The 16,138-nt window shown below is 34.4% G+C and overlaps 2 protein-coding genes across 3 annotated transcripts; both read right to left on the reverse strand.

Annotated features, from left to right (window-relative positions):
* Window positions 1-3,678: 3,678 nt before the first annotated feature.
* On the reverse strand, window positions 3,679-7,952 carry LOC113050150 (troponin I, slow skeletal muscle-like). Its single transcript, XM_026212865.1, has 8 exons — window positions 7,853-7,952; window positions 6,766-6,793; window positions 5,969-5,975; window positions 5,742-5,783; window positions 5,514-5,645; window positions 5,284-5,373; window positions 4,029-4,205; window positions 3,679-3,944 (listed from the first exon to the last, which is right to left on the reverse strand). The coding sequence occupies exons 2-8, from the start codon at window positions 6,771-6,773 to the stop codon at window positions 3,852-3,854; spliced, it is 549 nt and encodes a 182-aa protein (XP_026068650.1). The 5' UTR covers window positions 6,774-6,793; window positions 7,853-7,952; the 3' UTR covers window positions 3,679-3,851.
* Window positions 7,953-11,072: 3,120 nt separating this feature from the next.
* Window positions 11,073-14,443, reverse strand: LOC113051080 (cysteine and glycine-rich protein 1-like). 2 transcript variants are annotated; one of them, XM_026214692.1, is made up of 6 exons: window positions 14,352-14,443; window positions 13,822-13,931; window positions 12,538-12,706; window positions 12,332-12,461; window positions 11,941-12,034; window positions 11,073-11,373 (listed from the first exon to the last, which is right to left on the reverse strand). In XM_026214692.1, the coding sequence occupies exons 2-6, from the start codon at window positions 13,928-13,930 to the stop codon at window positions 11,297-11,299; spliced, it is 579 nt and encodes a 192-aa protein (XP_026070477.1). In that variant the 5' UTR covers window position 13,931; window positions 14,352-14,443; the 3' UTR covers window positions 11,073-11,296. The 2 variants fall into 2 exon arrangements, with proteins under 2 accessions (XP_026070477.1, XP_026070479.1); XM_026214694.1 differs by having other exon boundaries at window positions 13,822-13,938.
* Window positions 14,444-16,138: the final 1,695 nt, after the last annotated feature.

A 16,138-nucleotide genomic window follows, 5' to 3' on the forward strand; every position in this document is an offset into this window, starting at 1 on the left:
ATAGAGGGTGGGCTGGACGGACACGCCACATACATGCACTTATCAGCACATATTAAAACAATACACACATTCTCTTTGTCTGTGCATCGTGTCTATTAATAGATCAGCTGACAACTGTGTGCTCTTATGATGATCTTAGAGCTCTAACTGTTCTGGAGTGATAATTCTATATATAATAACACAGTGACTTAGGTGATATGATATTTAGCTTCTGGTAAATTAAAGGAATAGTTCACCCAAACATAAAAATAAAATACAAATTGCTGAATTTTTGCTCTCAGGCCAGCAAAGATGTAGATTGATAGATGTAGAGTTTGTTTCTTCAACAGAACAGATTTGGAGAAATGTAGCATTATGATACGTGCTCATCAATGGATGCTCTGCAGTGAATGGGTGCCGTCAGAATGAGAGTCCAAACAGCTGATATAAACATCATTATAATCCACAGCACTCCAGACCATCAGTTAATGATTATTAATTATTGCACATGTATTATTATTATTATTATTATTATTATTATTATTATTATTATTATTATTATTATTATTTTATGGTTGTTTTATTTATTTTTAAATGTTATTTATTTGTTTGTGTTTCTTGTTTTTATTTGTTGCTATTAAATTATAGAATTAGTTAAATAAACAACTAAACTGTATCTAACATGATAATATTTTAAGGAAAATAACAAACTGTGGCAACTTGATTTAAGCTGCCAGTATCAATACAATATATATATATATATATATATATATATATATATATATATATATATATATATATATATATATATATGTGTGTGTGTGTGTGTGTGTGTGTGTGTGTGTGTGTGTGTGTGTGTGTGTGTGTGTGTGTGTGTGTGTGTGTGTGTGTATTTATACTGGTGGTAATACTGAAGGACCTTATATATGGATGATGTGATATACGTACTGTTATAACATATTAGTATTCTAGTATAAACTATATCTTATCAATTCTATACAATCTAAAAAATCAAATAACATTGCTACTCCTAAGAACAGACAGTATAATATCAAAAGTGATAAAGAAACTGACTTCCTGTTCTTATTTGTTCTCACATTCGAGAAGAAACACTCTTTAAACCTGCTCTTAAATCATTTTATTTGCTAAGTGGCTTGATAAAAGAAAGATGAATGATAAAACTCAATACAATGAACGCACAACTGTACTGGTTTGGAAACACTATTCAGATGGTTAATCCAGCACTAGATCAAAACTTCATTATGTTCTACTGAATACAGAGGTAATGTGAGGGACATAAAGGCAGATCTTTCATATTTCAGAGGTGAGTCATGTGACCAGGATTGACCCAATATCACAAAAACACAGGGCTGAGAGTTGGTCAATCTTTTTTGAGCACTGTGTGCACATCATGGACATTTAGTGAGCAGTGTTTGACTTTAGTAACTGGTTTTGTTTGTCTGCTATAGCTGTTTGGGCATGTTTTGGATGAATGGCTTTGGACTTGATTTTTATGCACTTTTTCAATTTCAAGTATGACATTATTAAAAAGCTTTCAATGTCAATGATTTATTTTCAATGCACGCCTAATAAAGGCTCTTCAGTGGTTCTTTGAACCAAGTTCCACGATAGTCAATCTAATAACCATTGCTGTGTACGTACAGTGAGGCTCGAAAGTTTGGGCACCCCTTGCAAAATCTGTGAAAATATGAGTAATTTTCCAAAAATAAGAGAGATCATACTAAATGCATGTTATTTTTTATTTAGTACTGTCCTAAGTAAGATATTGTACTTAAAAGATATTAACATTTAGTCCACAAGACAAAAAAAAATGCTGAAATTATTAAAATAACCCCACTCAAAAGTTTGTGAACCCTTGGTTCTTAATACTGTGTTCTGTTACCTGATGATCCTCGACTGTCTTTCTGTTTTGTGATGGTTGTGCATGAGTCCCTTGTTTGTTCTGAGCAGTTAAACTGAGCAGCGTTCTTCAGAGAAATCTTTAAGCTCCTGCAGATTCTTCAGTTTTCCAACATCTTTGCATATTTGAACCCTTTCCAGCAGTGACTTTATGATTTTGAGATACACCTTATCACACTGAGGACATTTGAGGGACTCAAACACAACTATTAAAAAAGATTCAAACATTCACTGATGCTCCAGAAGGAAACAAGATGCATTAAGAGCTGGGGGGTGAAAACTTTTGAAATGTTTTTCCATTTAGTTCTGCCCTTCGTAAGCAACAGAAGATACTTGTGTGTTTCCCGGTACACAAATTAAGTACAATTTACCTTGATCTTCAAATTCCAAAAGTTTTCACCCCCCAGCTCTTAATGCATCTTGTTTCCTTCTGGAGCATCAGTGAATGTTTGAATCTTTTTAAATAGTTGTGTTTGAGTCCCTCAAATGTCCTCAGTGTGATAAGGTGTATCTCAAAATCATAAAGTCACTGCTGGAAAGGGTTCAAATATGCAAAGATGCTGGAAAACTGAAGAATCTGCAGGAGCTTAAAGATTTTTCTGAAGAACGCTGCTCAGTTTAACTGTTCAGAACAAACAAGGGACTCATGCACAACCATCACAAAACAGAAAGAGAGTCGAGGATCATCAGGTAACAGAACACAGTACTAAGAACCAAGGGTTCACAAACTTTTGAGTGGGGTTATTTTAATAATTTCAGCATTTTTTTTTTTGTCTTGTGGACTAAATGTTAATATCTTTTAAGTACAATATCTTACTCAGGACAGTACTAAATAAAAAATAACATGCATTTATGATCTCTCTTATTTTTTGAAAATTACTCATATTTTCACAGATTCTGCAAAGGGTGCCCAAACGTTCGAGCCCCACTGTATGCATTGTCCAAAGAAACTTAGTTTGTGTTCAAGTTACCCGAGTAAATTGTAAAAGTTCTTGATTTATCTGGGAATACACCTATGACCTTGTTGTTGAGCAACAGGAAAGCTATTAAATTAATTTAGATCAATATTGATCATAGTGTATAAGTAAATAAGTTTAAATCATTTATTTGAATACAATTTCTTCTAAAGTTCTAGCTGGTAAACACTGCCCTCTATCAGCTGGTAAGTGTAGGAGCATCAGTTTCTTGGTTTTATACAAGATCAAATCAGACTCTTTTAAGAGTGTTGGGGAGTAACTAACAAAGATTTGATTTCAAAAACAGTATAGCTATTAAATTATTTATTTTTACTATGTTAAATCTGTATTTGACCTCAGGATGATCTCAAACCAAGTCCGATTTTGCGTTGGATGTGTTTAAAGTTATTATAATCTTAATGAAGGGTTTTGAAAGTCAGACAGTAATCAGTGTTGAGTCCTACTGTAAAGTTAACCCTGCCTGCTTTTCATGCTTGAACATAATTAACCATTGAAAACAACAGAACATTTAGAAAAGTAATCAGTTACATTAATTTAAATGAAATAGTTACACTGTGAATTACATTTTAGACAGTATCATTTGTTATCTGTAAACTAATACGTTTCCAAAATAACCTTCCCAACACTGCTGATAAAATACAATCCTCTGTTAATGTGACTGTAATGCAATGACGTCAGCTTTTATCGTAACTGATAAACTGAGAAATATGCAGCCAAACCAGTGATACAGTCACTCTGGCTTTATCAGCACATCCGCTTTTCCAATGTAGACACACCGTGTGCACGTATGAGTATGAATCACTTCCTTTTTTCTTTTCTTTTTATCAGGAACTGAATTTCCAGTTTATTTCAGTTTTATTAGTCACTTTCTCCTCAGCTATATTCCTTACCAAACATTTGTCTATTACAAACATTTAAATTAAAATGACAAATCATGATATTTATTTACAGTAGACGTTGACTGTGTTCTCTTGTTTACTGTGCTGCATTAAACATTTTCTTTCTTCCTTCCATTCCAGACATGGCCTCCACATTTTTCCTCCAGTCACTGACCTCCGCTGTCTTTTCCTACAAAGAGACACACAAACACAGAAGAGAAGTGTAATAATGCAGATCTGAATAACACTGGTTCATTTCAGTCCAGATGCACACCTTCTCTGTGTCTTCCTTCTTGACGGACTTGAGGTTTGCTCTCAGGTCCATGGACACCTTGTGTTTGGAGCCCAGCAGAGAGCACAGGATGGCGTCAGCGGAGACTCGGACTCTCCTCAGGGTGGGACGCTTGAATTTGCCTCTCAGGTCCAGGACTTTAATGTTCAGATCCTTGATCTGCAACAGGTTCGTTTACAAGTTTTCAGTTTCTGTCGAACAGTTTGGTTCCTGCATGAATATATTACATCACACACTACCACAATCATATTTCTTTTTTGAGAAATTGATATAGTTGTGACTGCTGTGTTATATTATGCATCAAATTAACCAAGAGGGATACACCCTAAAACATAATCACTTGTGTATGGTTATATATTAATGCTGCAGTTGGTAACTTTTGACGCTCTAGCGGTTAATAAACAGAACTGCTTGCGTCTTGCGGAAGAACATCGTAGCCGGAACTACTTCTCTCTGTTTATGTCTATGAAGAGTCACAAAGGTACTGGGTTACTCCGCCGCGGTACCCCCGAAGCAATCTAAAATAGTCCGAATATAAACACTTATTATAGGTGCACCCTAGTGATTCAGGACAAGCCAAAAACACGGTTTGGAAAATGGATTCATGGTGTACTCGCTTATTATATACATTTTTCTACATTTTGAACACAAACAAAGTTACGGACCGCAGCTCTGATTGGTCGTTTCTTACCGGGAGCGATGTATTTCTGCAAATGGCAATAGGACCACTGGTAGGAGCCAGAGGAGCTTGATTTTTCACAGATTATCTGTCTCATATTCTACTGTCAGGACATAATGACAGGTTTAATAAATATGTAAAAAATATATTTTTACAAAAGTTACATACTGCAACTTTAAGCAATAAACGTATAATGTATATTAATTTTTTTTATAGCCAGTAAAGGCATTTGCAATGCTTGAATGAATATTTTTTGGCACTTATGTTGTTTTTGTTTAGTTATTTTCTTCAGTTTTATTTAGGCGTAATATCCAGTTGTTGTTGTTTATTGTTGTGATTCATCTTGGAACGTTTGAATTTTATTTTTTTATTTGTTTAATGCTACAAAGAAAATGAACAGGAAAAATACATCCACAAGGTCGGTTCAGGCTATTGGTTCAGTAAATATATCGGACAGTGTTTTTGCTTTTAATATGGACTGACAAAGTCCATCATCTTCCGCTTATCCGGAGGACTGACAAAGTAATACTGAAAAACGTATTATTTCAGTTTCTTTACTTCTCTTGTGTTGTGAAACACTTTAGCCTCGATATCGTACCGCTCCACGTCCACCACATCGATTTTAGCATGTAGTTCCTGACACAGCTCCTGATAGAGAGAATAAATACAGTGTTTACAGGCCTCCTGCTGTTTCTTCTGGTTTTGAAAGTGCATTTCGTAAACGTACGATAGTGTCAGATGCTAATACATTATACAGTCATATGATAGTGTTTTATATGTAGACGTACCTGAAGCTCAGCTAAAGACATGCTCCTCGTCTGTGGAAGAGGAGCATTCTCAGCCAGATATCTGTCCTTCTCTGCCTCTTTATCTGCCAGCTCCTGCTCTAACTCATCCTTTGCTTTAGCGACCATCAGACTCTGACAGACAAACACACACACACACACACACACACTCTTCAAGATCTAATCAGTATACTAAGCATTTGAATGTACTTTAGTGCAATGCAGCTGTACCTTAAGCATCAGCTTGCGAGATGCAGTGATCTTGGACTTTTTCTGTCAAATTTGAAATAAGCACTGGTTAGTGGTTACATAAAGCAAACATTATATATGAATCATATACTATCATCCTCATGTCACAATATCATTTGTTATTGTTACAGCAGGTTAGTTTTCTGATAGATTAGCTTGATCATGATGTATTGAAAAAGTGCCATTCAACGATGGCTTTTAACTCTCACCTCTTGCCTGCAAAAGAATAAAAACACTTGATTAGATCGTAAAATATCATAATTCTTATTAACAACATAGCTTTTTATTGTTAAGGCATACAGTGATGCCCAAAAGTCTGAGACCACAAGAGAAAATGCTTCTATTTAGCACGCCTTAATTTAATACATATTGTAAATAATTTTTCAAAGTTATAAATGAAACAGATTATTAGTGCATGTTTTACAAGACTACTTCAGTATTTCTACTTCAAAACTTCATGTTTTACTTCAAGTGTGTTACTGACCATTTATTAGTTATTATTTGTCTTAATAATTTAAGTAAGTTTTTTTTATTATTAGAATGTGTTAAATTCACTGTGTGACTTTGTCGTTTTTATTGTCTTTATATTATTTGTGAAATTGACTAGCAATTTCTGATGAAAACTGGAAATCCTGCACCATTTATTTATTTTATTTCAGTTTATCTCCCTCTTTTTAATTATTTAAGATGACATGAACAAAACCTGATTCTTCAGGTTATTCGGCATACATTCAAAAACCTTGGTAATTAATTATTAATGCATTATTAATTGGATTATCAAAAAGTGACCCAGAAATAGTGCAGAATTTGTTATTTTTATTTTTTAATAATTTTCTGTCTCAGACTTTTGGACTCCACTGTATTCACACACTCCTAATCAGCCTACACTGAGGCCTTGAGTTAAGACAACACAGCCGGTAAATCCAAGAATGGAGCACATTTGTCAAGAAAACTTTAAGACATCTAGGATGACGAACAACAGAAAGCAGAGACACAATATACTCACTCAGGCATCTTTACAATGGCGTTTCAACCTGGGAGATAAAAATAAAGGCATTTGATTCTGAAGGGCAGGACCATTGGGAGGATCTTCAAGCTTGTCCAGACTCAGACGTGCTAATCAGATGTCATTATACCTCTGTTTACTCTAACAGCGGTACTCTCACATGAAATCATTCCTGTTATACTGTATGCTGATTATGTGTCATTCAAATAAATGAACGGACCCTGACTGATTGATTTGGCATCTGTTCTGCATTTGTTAACCACTTCAAAGTCCTGTCAGTGTTGCGCACACAGATGAAGTGTCCCATAGGAAACAAGGTGTTGGCAGATGCCTATGGTGGCGTGGTGATTTTGGCATGGTAGCTAACTATGCCACACAGATAACAATCCCAGCTTTCTCCAGCTCATATTCACTTGCAGTGCAGCATAAATAGACCTGCACCAGAGCTTTAGAGGCATTTACCCGGCCCAAGTTTCTGCTCACTGATGCTAAACCGGTCTAGCGCACTTAAAAAAACAAAATAAAATAAAATGAATGCATATAATCATAAATCTGGAATTTAACTGGTTTATTTAACTGAACGCCAAAGGGAGTTTCCAAAGTAGCCTAATGTTTTTACAATCCTTTTGTTTAAATAGTATTATGCAATTTAAATCAATGTTTTATGCATTTCAGTATTGGAAAGCCAAAAGTAAATGTTTTGAATCAGGTTCATAAAAATTTAATTTCATAATTTAATTATCTGAGGGATAAAATCAAAGTGATTGGAGAGCCGGAGAAAGATTATAAATCATTATCTACTATTACAACACACTTTTGTAAATAAAATACATACGTCTGAAGTTACGTTTCTTTTACAAAAGTAATATTCACCACAGATATTGTCTCCCAAAATAATTTGATCAGTTTGGTTTTACAAAGACACTTTCTAATATTGTATATTTGGCTACATGTTTGGCAATATGTACAGACACCGAGGAGGAAATGTCCATGCAATATTCAGATTTATTCTTCTTTATATATATATTTTAGTAAGTTGTAATGCAAGCTAACTCTCCTTAAAAGGGAAGCATGTGAATGAACTTACCTTGTGGTGCTCAGATGGATAGAGAAATGATGCTCTAGAACAATGCCTCTCTTTTTTATTTGTTCATCCTCTGTCTGTAACTGGATGATATTATTAGCACACACACACACACACACACACACACACACAAAGCTTTTATCCAGGGCTGTTGTTGATAGGCCTTGTGGGGCACTTATCAGCCCATCAGACTGCTTTGGACTGGGGCTCCTCATGATACAACCTAATTTAACTTTCTAAGAGATAAAACATTTTCATTTAAAGAAATTTCCATTGATCTTTTTAAAATGTCCACAATAAAGTTGCTTAATACAGTATGTATATTGTCTGTGAGAGCAAATCTTCTCCTGAGTAAAAGTATCTAGTAATCCATAGGTTTTGAAAGAGATCTTCCATCGGTTAGTTTTCATAGAAGAAGATGAACATTATCTGTCTGATTATCATTAGCAATTTGCTTTAGGGATGAATTCACTTCATGGGTATCAGTTTTTGCCTTTTATATTATTTTAGCATTTATAAGATCATTTTATGTACATTAGTTCTGCTGTTTCTAGAGAAAGAGCCTCTACACTGTAATTGTTTTTTTTTTAATAAGTTAATGTGAAAAAAATTATTGGAGTATGTTTTGTAAGAAAATACCATTTCAGTATTTATAATTCAAAGCTTTATGTTTTATTTCAATGTTACTTACCTTTTTTGTAATTATTTGTGAAATGTAGAAGCAATTTCTTAGTGAACATTTTCAAAATTTTCACTCCGAAATTGCAAGTAAATTTCACAAGTAATTACAAAGAAATGGCAAGTAACACATTTCATTAAAAATATGTGTTTCCGTTTTTATATAATAATTTTTGCATTTAGATAATAATTTTAAACCCATTAAATCTGCTGCTTCTGAGATGTTTCTCCTGGGAAAATTAGCCAAGAATCCAAAGTCTGCAGCCCAAAGTATTTCAAACATTTCTCGTTAAATTCTCCTAAAATCTAATTATCTGCAATCTATATTACTTTTATAGCAGCAAGCATACTGTATGATAACTACTGATCTCGTTGGTTTTTGTTTTTCTATTGGAATTTAAGAAGAAACATCTGAAATTTTATAATAAATATACTGAGATTTAAATGAAGTCTCATAAGCTATAAAAAACGACAACATCTGAGCATTAAAGTCTTCCTTTAAGCTTTGCATAAGATGAATATTATCTCTCATAAGTTTGTTTTACCAGTAACAATTTACTTGGTTTAACAGTTCAACTTTCCTTGTGATGATCAGCTTTTCTCTTTTCTATAATTATTTTTTTGCATTTATATATTCATTTTGTACACAATGGAAAAGGATGAGATATTTGTGAGATTATTATTATTATTTATTTTTTCTGACACATTGATTAGCTGTATGTTTCCTCAGTGGAACCATGCTCTGTGTTTGACCCTACGTGTGATTCAAATATTAACTGTAGACAACACTATTCTCCATGAGAGATAATGACAGGTATGTAAAGTTTGCCATACTTGGCTAAACATAGAGCTGTTAGGCAGCTGATACCGCCACTCTGGTGTTGTGAGATACTAAAAGCTATTTTGATGTGTTGACTTAAAAATGCATGCGTGCAATGCTTTCATCTGGGCTTAGTTTTTGCTAGCTTTCTCTAGATGTACTTAGCAGTTATGTAAAGTCTTTAGGTGTCATAGTCACAGAGATTAGCTGCTTTAGATAAAGTCTGTACTTTCAAAATAGAGTGTCTTGCCAGATAGATTTTCATTAGAAGTGATAAAATAATCTCTGAATTTGCATTCTTCCTTGTTTTTGTCTCTGTCACCAAGTTACCAGACTCTCTCTGGTTGCAGAAAGCATTTGCACGATGCTGTTTCTTGGCTGGATTTTGTTTGTGTGGGTGTGTATTTTAGCAATGCTTTCTCTTATCTGCATATCATGCATCATTAACAGGCTTTCTGAGAGACATTACATCATTCAGGTTTTATACTATGACTCAGAAGCTGTTATTGTGTCTAAACGGCTTGCTAGTGTCATCTGCAACGTTACTAGCTGTAGAGAGCCCTAGAAGGGTCAGTCTGCGGGTAACTCGTGTCCTGTTTACTCTCATGAAGAGCTCTGCTGGATTTGGTTCTTGGCTGATGTGGAAACCCAGGATTATAGATACTGCATGCCAGTCGTGACCGGACCGTATTTAGAGCTGCTGTTGATACTGAACGTTGGTGTGAGAGGATTTAGCGTCATTTTATATGTGCTTGTGTTTGTGATTTATTTTTTGTCACATATACAGGGCAAGATGTTGATACTGATTTCAGAAGAACACCTTTTTTGAAATATGAAATGCTTCAAAAAATTCAGTGTGTGTTTAATATGTATTATTGGCTCTTTGATGACTTTTCAGCAAAATTTCAGCTGAACATAAATAATTTTATGAATTATATAACTTTATTAATTTGTTTTCACCAGAATAAAATTTGGCGCCATCTGGGGATAGATTTATGCTTCTTCAGTGAGAAATAGTGGTTGTGTTTAATATTTGATTCTAATCAATTCACACCTTTTTGACTCATTACTAAATCACACAGCCAAAAGATGACATTTTTTACATTAAATTACATGTGTATGTTGTAGTAAACACCCCAAAAATAACTAAATTGAGTCAAAATTGACTCAAAAACATACTTCTATTTGAAATGTTCATTGCTGCATATTGTGCATTCCTGCAGAATTCATCTTGATTCACACACTATTTAGGCATAAACTTGGCAGTAGCAGTACACTATTGTATTCTTAACATAGCTTGTTTTTTGATGATGGTGGGAAAAGCCATCTGTGGAAATTTGTTTCCTCCAGCAGCTGCTCTGAGAACAGTTTTGTTTATTCGTTTTCATTGTTTAATTCAGATTTTGTTAGTCTTTAGACTCTAGATGACAGCATTACGGTCTCTGTGATATCTTCAGGCTTCTCTGTGAGTCAGTGGTCTCATTAGATCAGGCCTGTGACAGGCTCAAAGACATAAACACGCTTTGTTCTCATCACACTTGTGTTTTTGATGTGTGTGTGTGTGATGTCATGGACAAAACAAGCCAGTCATCTGAGAGTGTTTTCATCTGTTTACAAACATTTGTGACTCATGTTTGTTCAAATTAAAATCGCATTCTTAGTTGTTATACCACAATGCATGGCACAGCCCAGTCAAAGAAAATCCTAAAAAATAATAAATCCCAGTAAACATAAAAAAAGGAAAAAATTTATTATTGCAAAAATGTCAGTTGAAAATAATATTTTGCATTTCACAATAAAACTGTTTATTAAATCTAGTACATATTGAGCACCAAACTGGGCACTTATATGTGTTTTTAACATTTACCAAACATGTTTTTCATGAAAGTGACCAGTCTGTCCTCCTGGGTTCACCGAAGTCTGTATTTCTACTGTATTTCACTGTATTTCTATTGAGCGTGAGCCAGAGCGCCAGCTCCCTGACCAAAGCCAAAGCCCTTCGGTCCAAAGCTTTTAGCATAGCACCCTGTATAAATAAAATATGAGTAGAAATAGAAATAAAAAAATAATGTTATTATAAATATAAATACTGTGAATATTAAATATAACTAATAAAATAAATAATGCTTTTATAAATATAAATTCTAGAAATATAAATAAAGATTAAATAAAGAACATAATTATGAATATCTTTTAAATATGCTGTTATAGAAATTTAAATAATATGTAAATAATTATAAATATTCAATAAAATAATGTTATTGTAAATATAAATACTAAAAATATAAATGCATGTTCATGTTATTAGAAATATAAATAATTATATATATTACATGTAAATAATAATGGAGTTATTAGAACTAAAAATTCTATAAATATCAGTACATTAAATAAATAATATTATTATGACTATAAATTTAAATATTTTGTTATTATATAAATATTATTAGAAAATATAAATAATATAAATATGAAATAAATAATATGATTTAACATTAATATTAATTGTTTATATTTCTGTTTATTTCTGAACAAATCCTCAGTATCTTAATATCGAACAAACGTACCTGTATGCATGATATTTGATACTGACCTTTACAGTAAATCTCTCCATCTTTATCTGCTAGAGTTGTGGACTCCAGACTCTTTCCACACTTTGCGCATCTGAAGCAGCTCTTATGCCAAGACTGAAAGAGGAGAAAAGTAAGGCCCGAAATGTCATAGTTGTCATTTCATGCTGGCTGACTGTACATAAAACATCAGACATGTTAGGATTAGTAGAGATTTTGTCAGTTTGCAGCATTATTTGGCTTTCATATGAGGGCGAGTTAGGACACAGAGTTATTATGTTTGCGTCAAGACTACTTTGGCAGCCAAGCCAAAACAATTAAGCCTTTTCTCTAAATTAATTCAAAGTTGTGTTAACCAGTTTGGTTAGGCGTTAAATCCAGGCAAAGTGACTGCATCAAGAAAAAGCAACTCACGTTTCCTCCTCCAACCACCTTCTCTGCCGCATACACGGCGTTTCCACAGCGAGGGCAAACCTCTGAACCGCCGAGCTTCTGAGCAAACTTTGACGGGTTGGGGTTGTTGGTCAGACGATGGGATGTTTGTCTGTGTGACAGATAGAGAACGGCTACTTTAATGCACACTGGTAAAGACACAATGAAAATGAAAACATGCTACTAACCCGGCCGGTTTGATTCCCAGAGCTTCGCCCGTGTCCATGCTAAGCGTTCCCGCTCCTCCACCAAAGCCGTAGCCTTTTGGCCCGTATTTCTTGCCGTAGCAGGACTTGCAGTAGATCTCGTCCTGATGCACAGCTACTGTTGTGCTGTCCAGGTTCTTTCTGCACACCACTGCAGTTAACACAGACCTACATTCATGATCAAGACACTTATTATGCATTAGACAACATGCATAATTGTCTGTGCCAAAGGGGGCCATTCAGGGGCCTTGCACCGCCCAAATGATTTAGTGTGCTCCCCTTTCCCCCTGAGGTCTGTTCTATATATTCTATTCTCTCTCTCTCTTAAAACACAACCCTAAACATATACACTGTCCATACTGTTTGCTAATGTACTATGTAAATGTGTCTGTGAGAGTCATCTACACATAAACATTCATCTGTTCTACAGATCTGCAGTCAGATGCAGAAGATGCACAGCCATAAAAGGCAGACGAATTCACTGGGATGTACAACACCTAATATAGACTCGCTGTTAAACAGGAAAGATTTACTCACTGCTCTGACTTTTATACAAACTCATGCCAGCTTTCTTCTCTGAGGACTTTTCTCATTAGTTCAGAAGCGCAAACTATTATTAATGATCCAACAGTTATTACTTGATTTACTAAAATAATTCAAAATAAATAGACTTAGTTTAAGAAACACTAAAACTACAAAAATTAATAAATTATAACAAAATATGAATAAAAAATAAAATAAAATAAAAACTTTGTCCTTAGTTCAGAGGCGCAAACTATGAATGATTAATTTGTATATTTCCGGGTAATTATAGTTAAATAAAACCATTAAAAACTGTTAGATGAAAATAAATAAATAATATAAAAAAGGTAAACTTAGTTTAACTTGATGTACTACTATAGCTAAAACTTTTTAAACTTTAATAGTATTTCAATAATAATAGAATAACACTGATGCAATTAACAAATCAAACAATTATTATTATTATTATTATTTTTCTTTTTTTATATAAATGAAATCCATGGCATTTGTGGAGATTTGTGCCCGAACCAGAACAAACTCTATAATGAAATAAAAATGTTCTTTGGGTTGGTGTCATGCTATCACATTCACAGCTGTCAGTTTTGTTCAAAAACATTATACTATATATTTCCATTATATATATATATAACAGCAGGTCTCAGGTTAGGTGTGTGTGTGTGTGTGTGTGTGTGTGTGTGTGTGTGTGTGTGTGTGTGTGTGTGTGTGTGTGTGTGTGTGACTTACTGCACAGAAAGCAGGACTTGTGGAAGCTTTGTCCTTCACACTGAACCTCCTCTGCGAAATACACCGTCTTCTTACAGCAGCCACACTTGTTTCCTCCTCCCAGCGGCATCCTGACAGCTTTAAAAGACATGAAAACATGGAGAAATTACAGACAGACAGACAAAAACAGACATTAACACATGCACAGATACTTCACAAATGCACCTTAGGACTTGTTGCATTTGTATATGCACAATTTTTGTCATTTCTGTTGTGGATTTTAAGTTTCAGTTCTCTTCATCACTAGGTAAATTCTGACATGATAAAGCATCATTTGTCATTGCCATTGTTTTTAAATAATCCAAATGGCAACATACTGGTTTTTGGAAGTCATGGTAGAATCTGGAAACGTTATTGTAAAGTGTTATATACTCCATATAGACTGTAAATCTGATATCAAACCAGGATAAAGGGTCAAAACACAAGCATTCTGTCTTTCCTACTGTTACAAAAACGTTATTTTATGGAGAGTAGTAGTTTAAAGCTCTTACCTGCGGTGATAGTTCGTCTGGTAGAAGATCACGGAGAGTCCTTGAGAGTCTGAGTCCTCAAATGAGTCCAGAGAGGATGAGACAGATGAAGAGATGAGGAGATGAGGAGAGGGAGGGAAAACAGATGCAGAACGTGACAAAGAAAGAGAGAGAGAGACTCTTTTAACCTATCCGCCTGTATTTAAATCACTATTTGACAGTTTTCTTTTCTAATGATGTCTGATCTTTTCAGAATTGTAATGCTTTCAGGAAGACATGCAGTGTTGTAGTGACCCATTAAATGTTTGTACAAGTGTTTTAACCTTAAACGCTGTTTGTTAGGAACACTTCAGTCCCTCATCCTCCTCACACCAAACACAATGCTGCTGCTGGATCCCAAAACCCAGATCTCATAAGGAAATGAGAAGCAGAAGATGGTCAGCTAGTTAGTTAGTTAGTTAGTTAGTTAGCTGGTTAAGAAATAAAGCAGATCAAGCTTTATTTAAAAGTAGATCGAGCAGATTAAAGCTTTTAAAGAATCGAGCCGGGGTGCATTTCCCAAAACTAGTTAGTTAGTTAGTTAGTTAGAAATAAAGCGGTGTTAGTTAAACCTAGTTACAGTGGTTAGTTTAAGTGAGATTTTAAGAAATCAGATAAGATGGGACATGAAGCAGATTAGAAAGTAATGAAATAAAGTTAGTTAGCTAGTAGTTAGTTAGATGGTTAAGAAATAAAGCAGATTAGTTAAGATAAAAGATAAAGGTTTGTTAGTTAGTTGGACATTTGTCTGGATTTGTCATGACAGACGTGGGCAAATCATAATGACAAAGAAGTAGCATGATAGTGTGGTACTATTCATGCAAAATAATCTTACAGTAGCAGTACATTACCATGAAATGCAGATAATAATCAAACTGTAAAGTATCAAAGTTTTACCATGGTACCACATTCCTCTTTATAAATGTGACACTAATTTAACTCCAGTTTCTTATGTGTTGCATGTTCGCAGCAGCACACATCTTCTGTCTCTGCCAAGAGATGGTGCTGTTCTTATGACACGGATTCATCCGATCCAATGACTTCCTTCGATTGTCGATGCAAAGAGGGTGTTGAAAACTGATCCCTAGCCTTGAGAAAGTCTTAAGCTCTGCTTCACTTGTGTGTGTTACACAGAAGCCTTTTTATATACCTCTCTCTCCTCCGGACATCTGCATGAGTGTGTGACCAATGCATTAATCCACCATTGGAGAAACAGCAGTCCTGGACAGGAAGGTTTTCATGTAAATCTGAGCACGTGCTCGGGCCTGAAAGAGAGAGAAGTTTATATGATGAATGAAGGTGCTGTTATGTTGGCCTGTATAATATTGTTAGTGGCTCTGCATCAGCATCTGTGAGTAAATTATTATTGTATATTCAGTAGTGCATTAATTTCCATTTGTTTAATTAAGCTGCTTGTTTGTAAAGCTGTTAAATCATATGCAATCAGTCATTTAGATTCTGTTTATCACCAAAATAATTAAGTCAGAAGTTAAATTTAATGTGAACTGATTTTAATTGATGGCTTGTTGAACTGGAATTAATTCACTAAGTAAAGGTACAAATTTTATGTGTGGTTTTGTATAGTTTTGTAAGTATGATGGCCATAGTTGAGTGGCTTAAAGGGATAATTCACCAAAAATGGTTATTAGGACTTTGATTTTGTTGTCTTCATCACACAAAGCTATTGAATTGCCTTGGAGGACTACAATATAGTTCTGTATGGTTATCACACTTTTTGGTCTTTTCAGAGGACTGGACATCTGCATTTG

This window comes from Carassius auratus, chromosome 31 (assembly GCF_003368295.1).
Source record: "Carassius auratus strain Wakin chromosome 31, ASM336829v1, whole genome shotgun sequence".
Taxonomy (NCBI): Eukaryota; Metazoa; Chordata; class Actinopteri; order Cypriniformes; family Cyprinidae; genus Carassius; species Carassius auratus.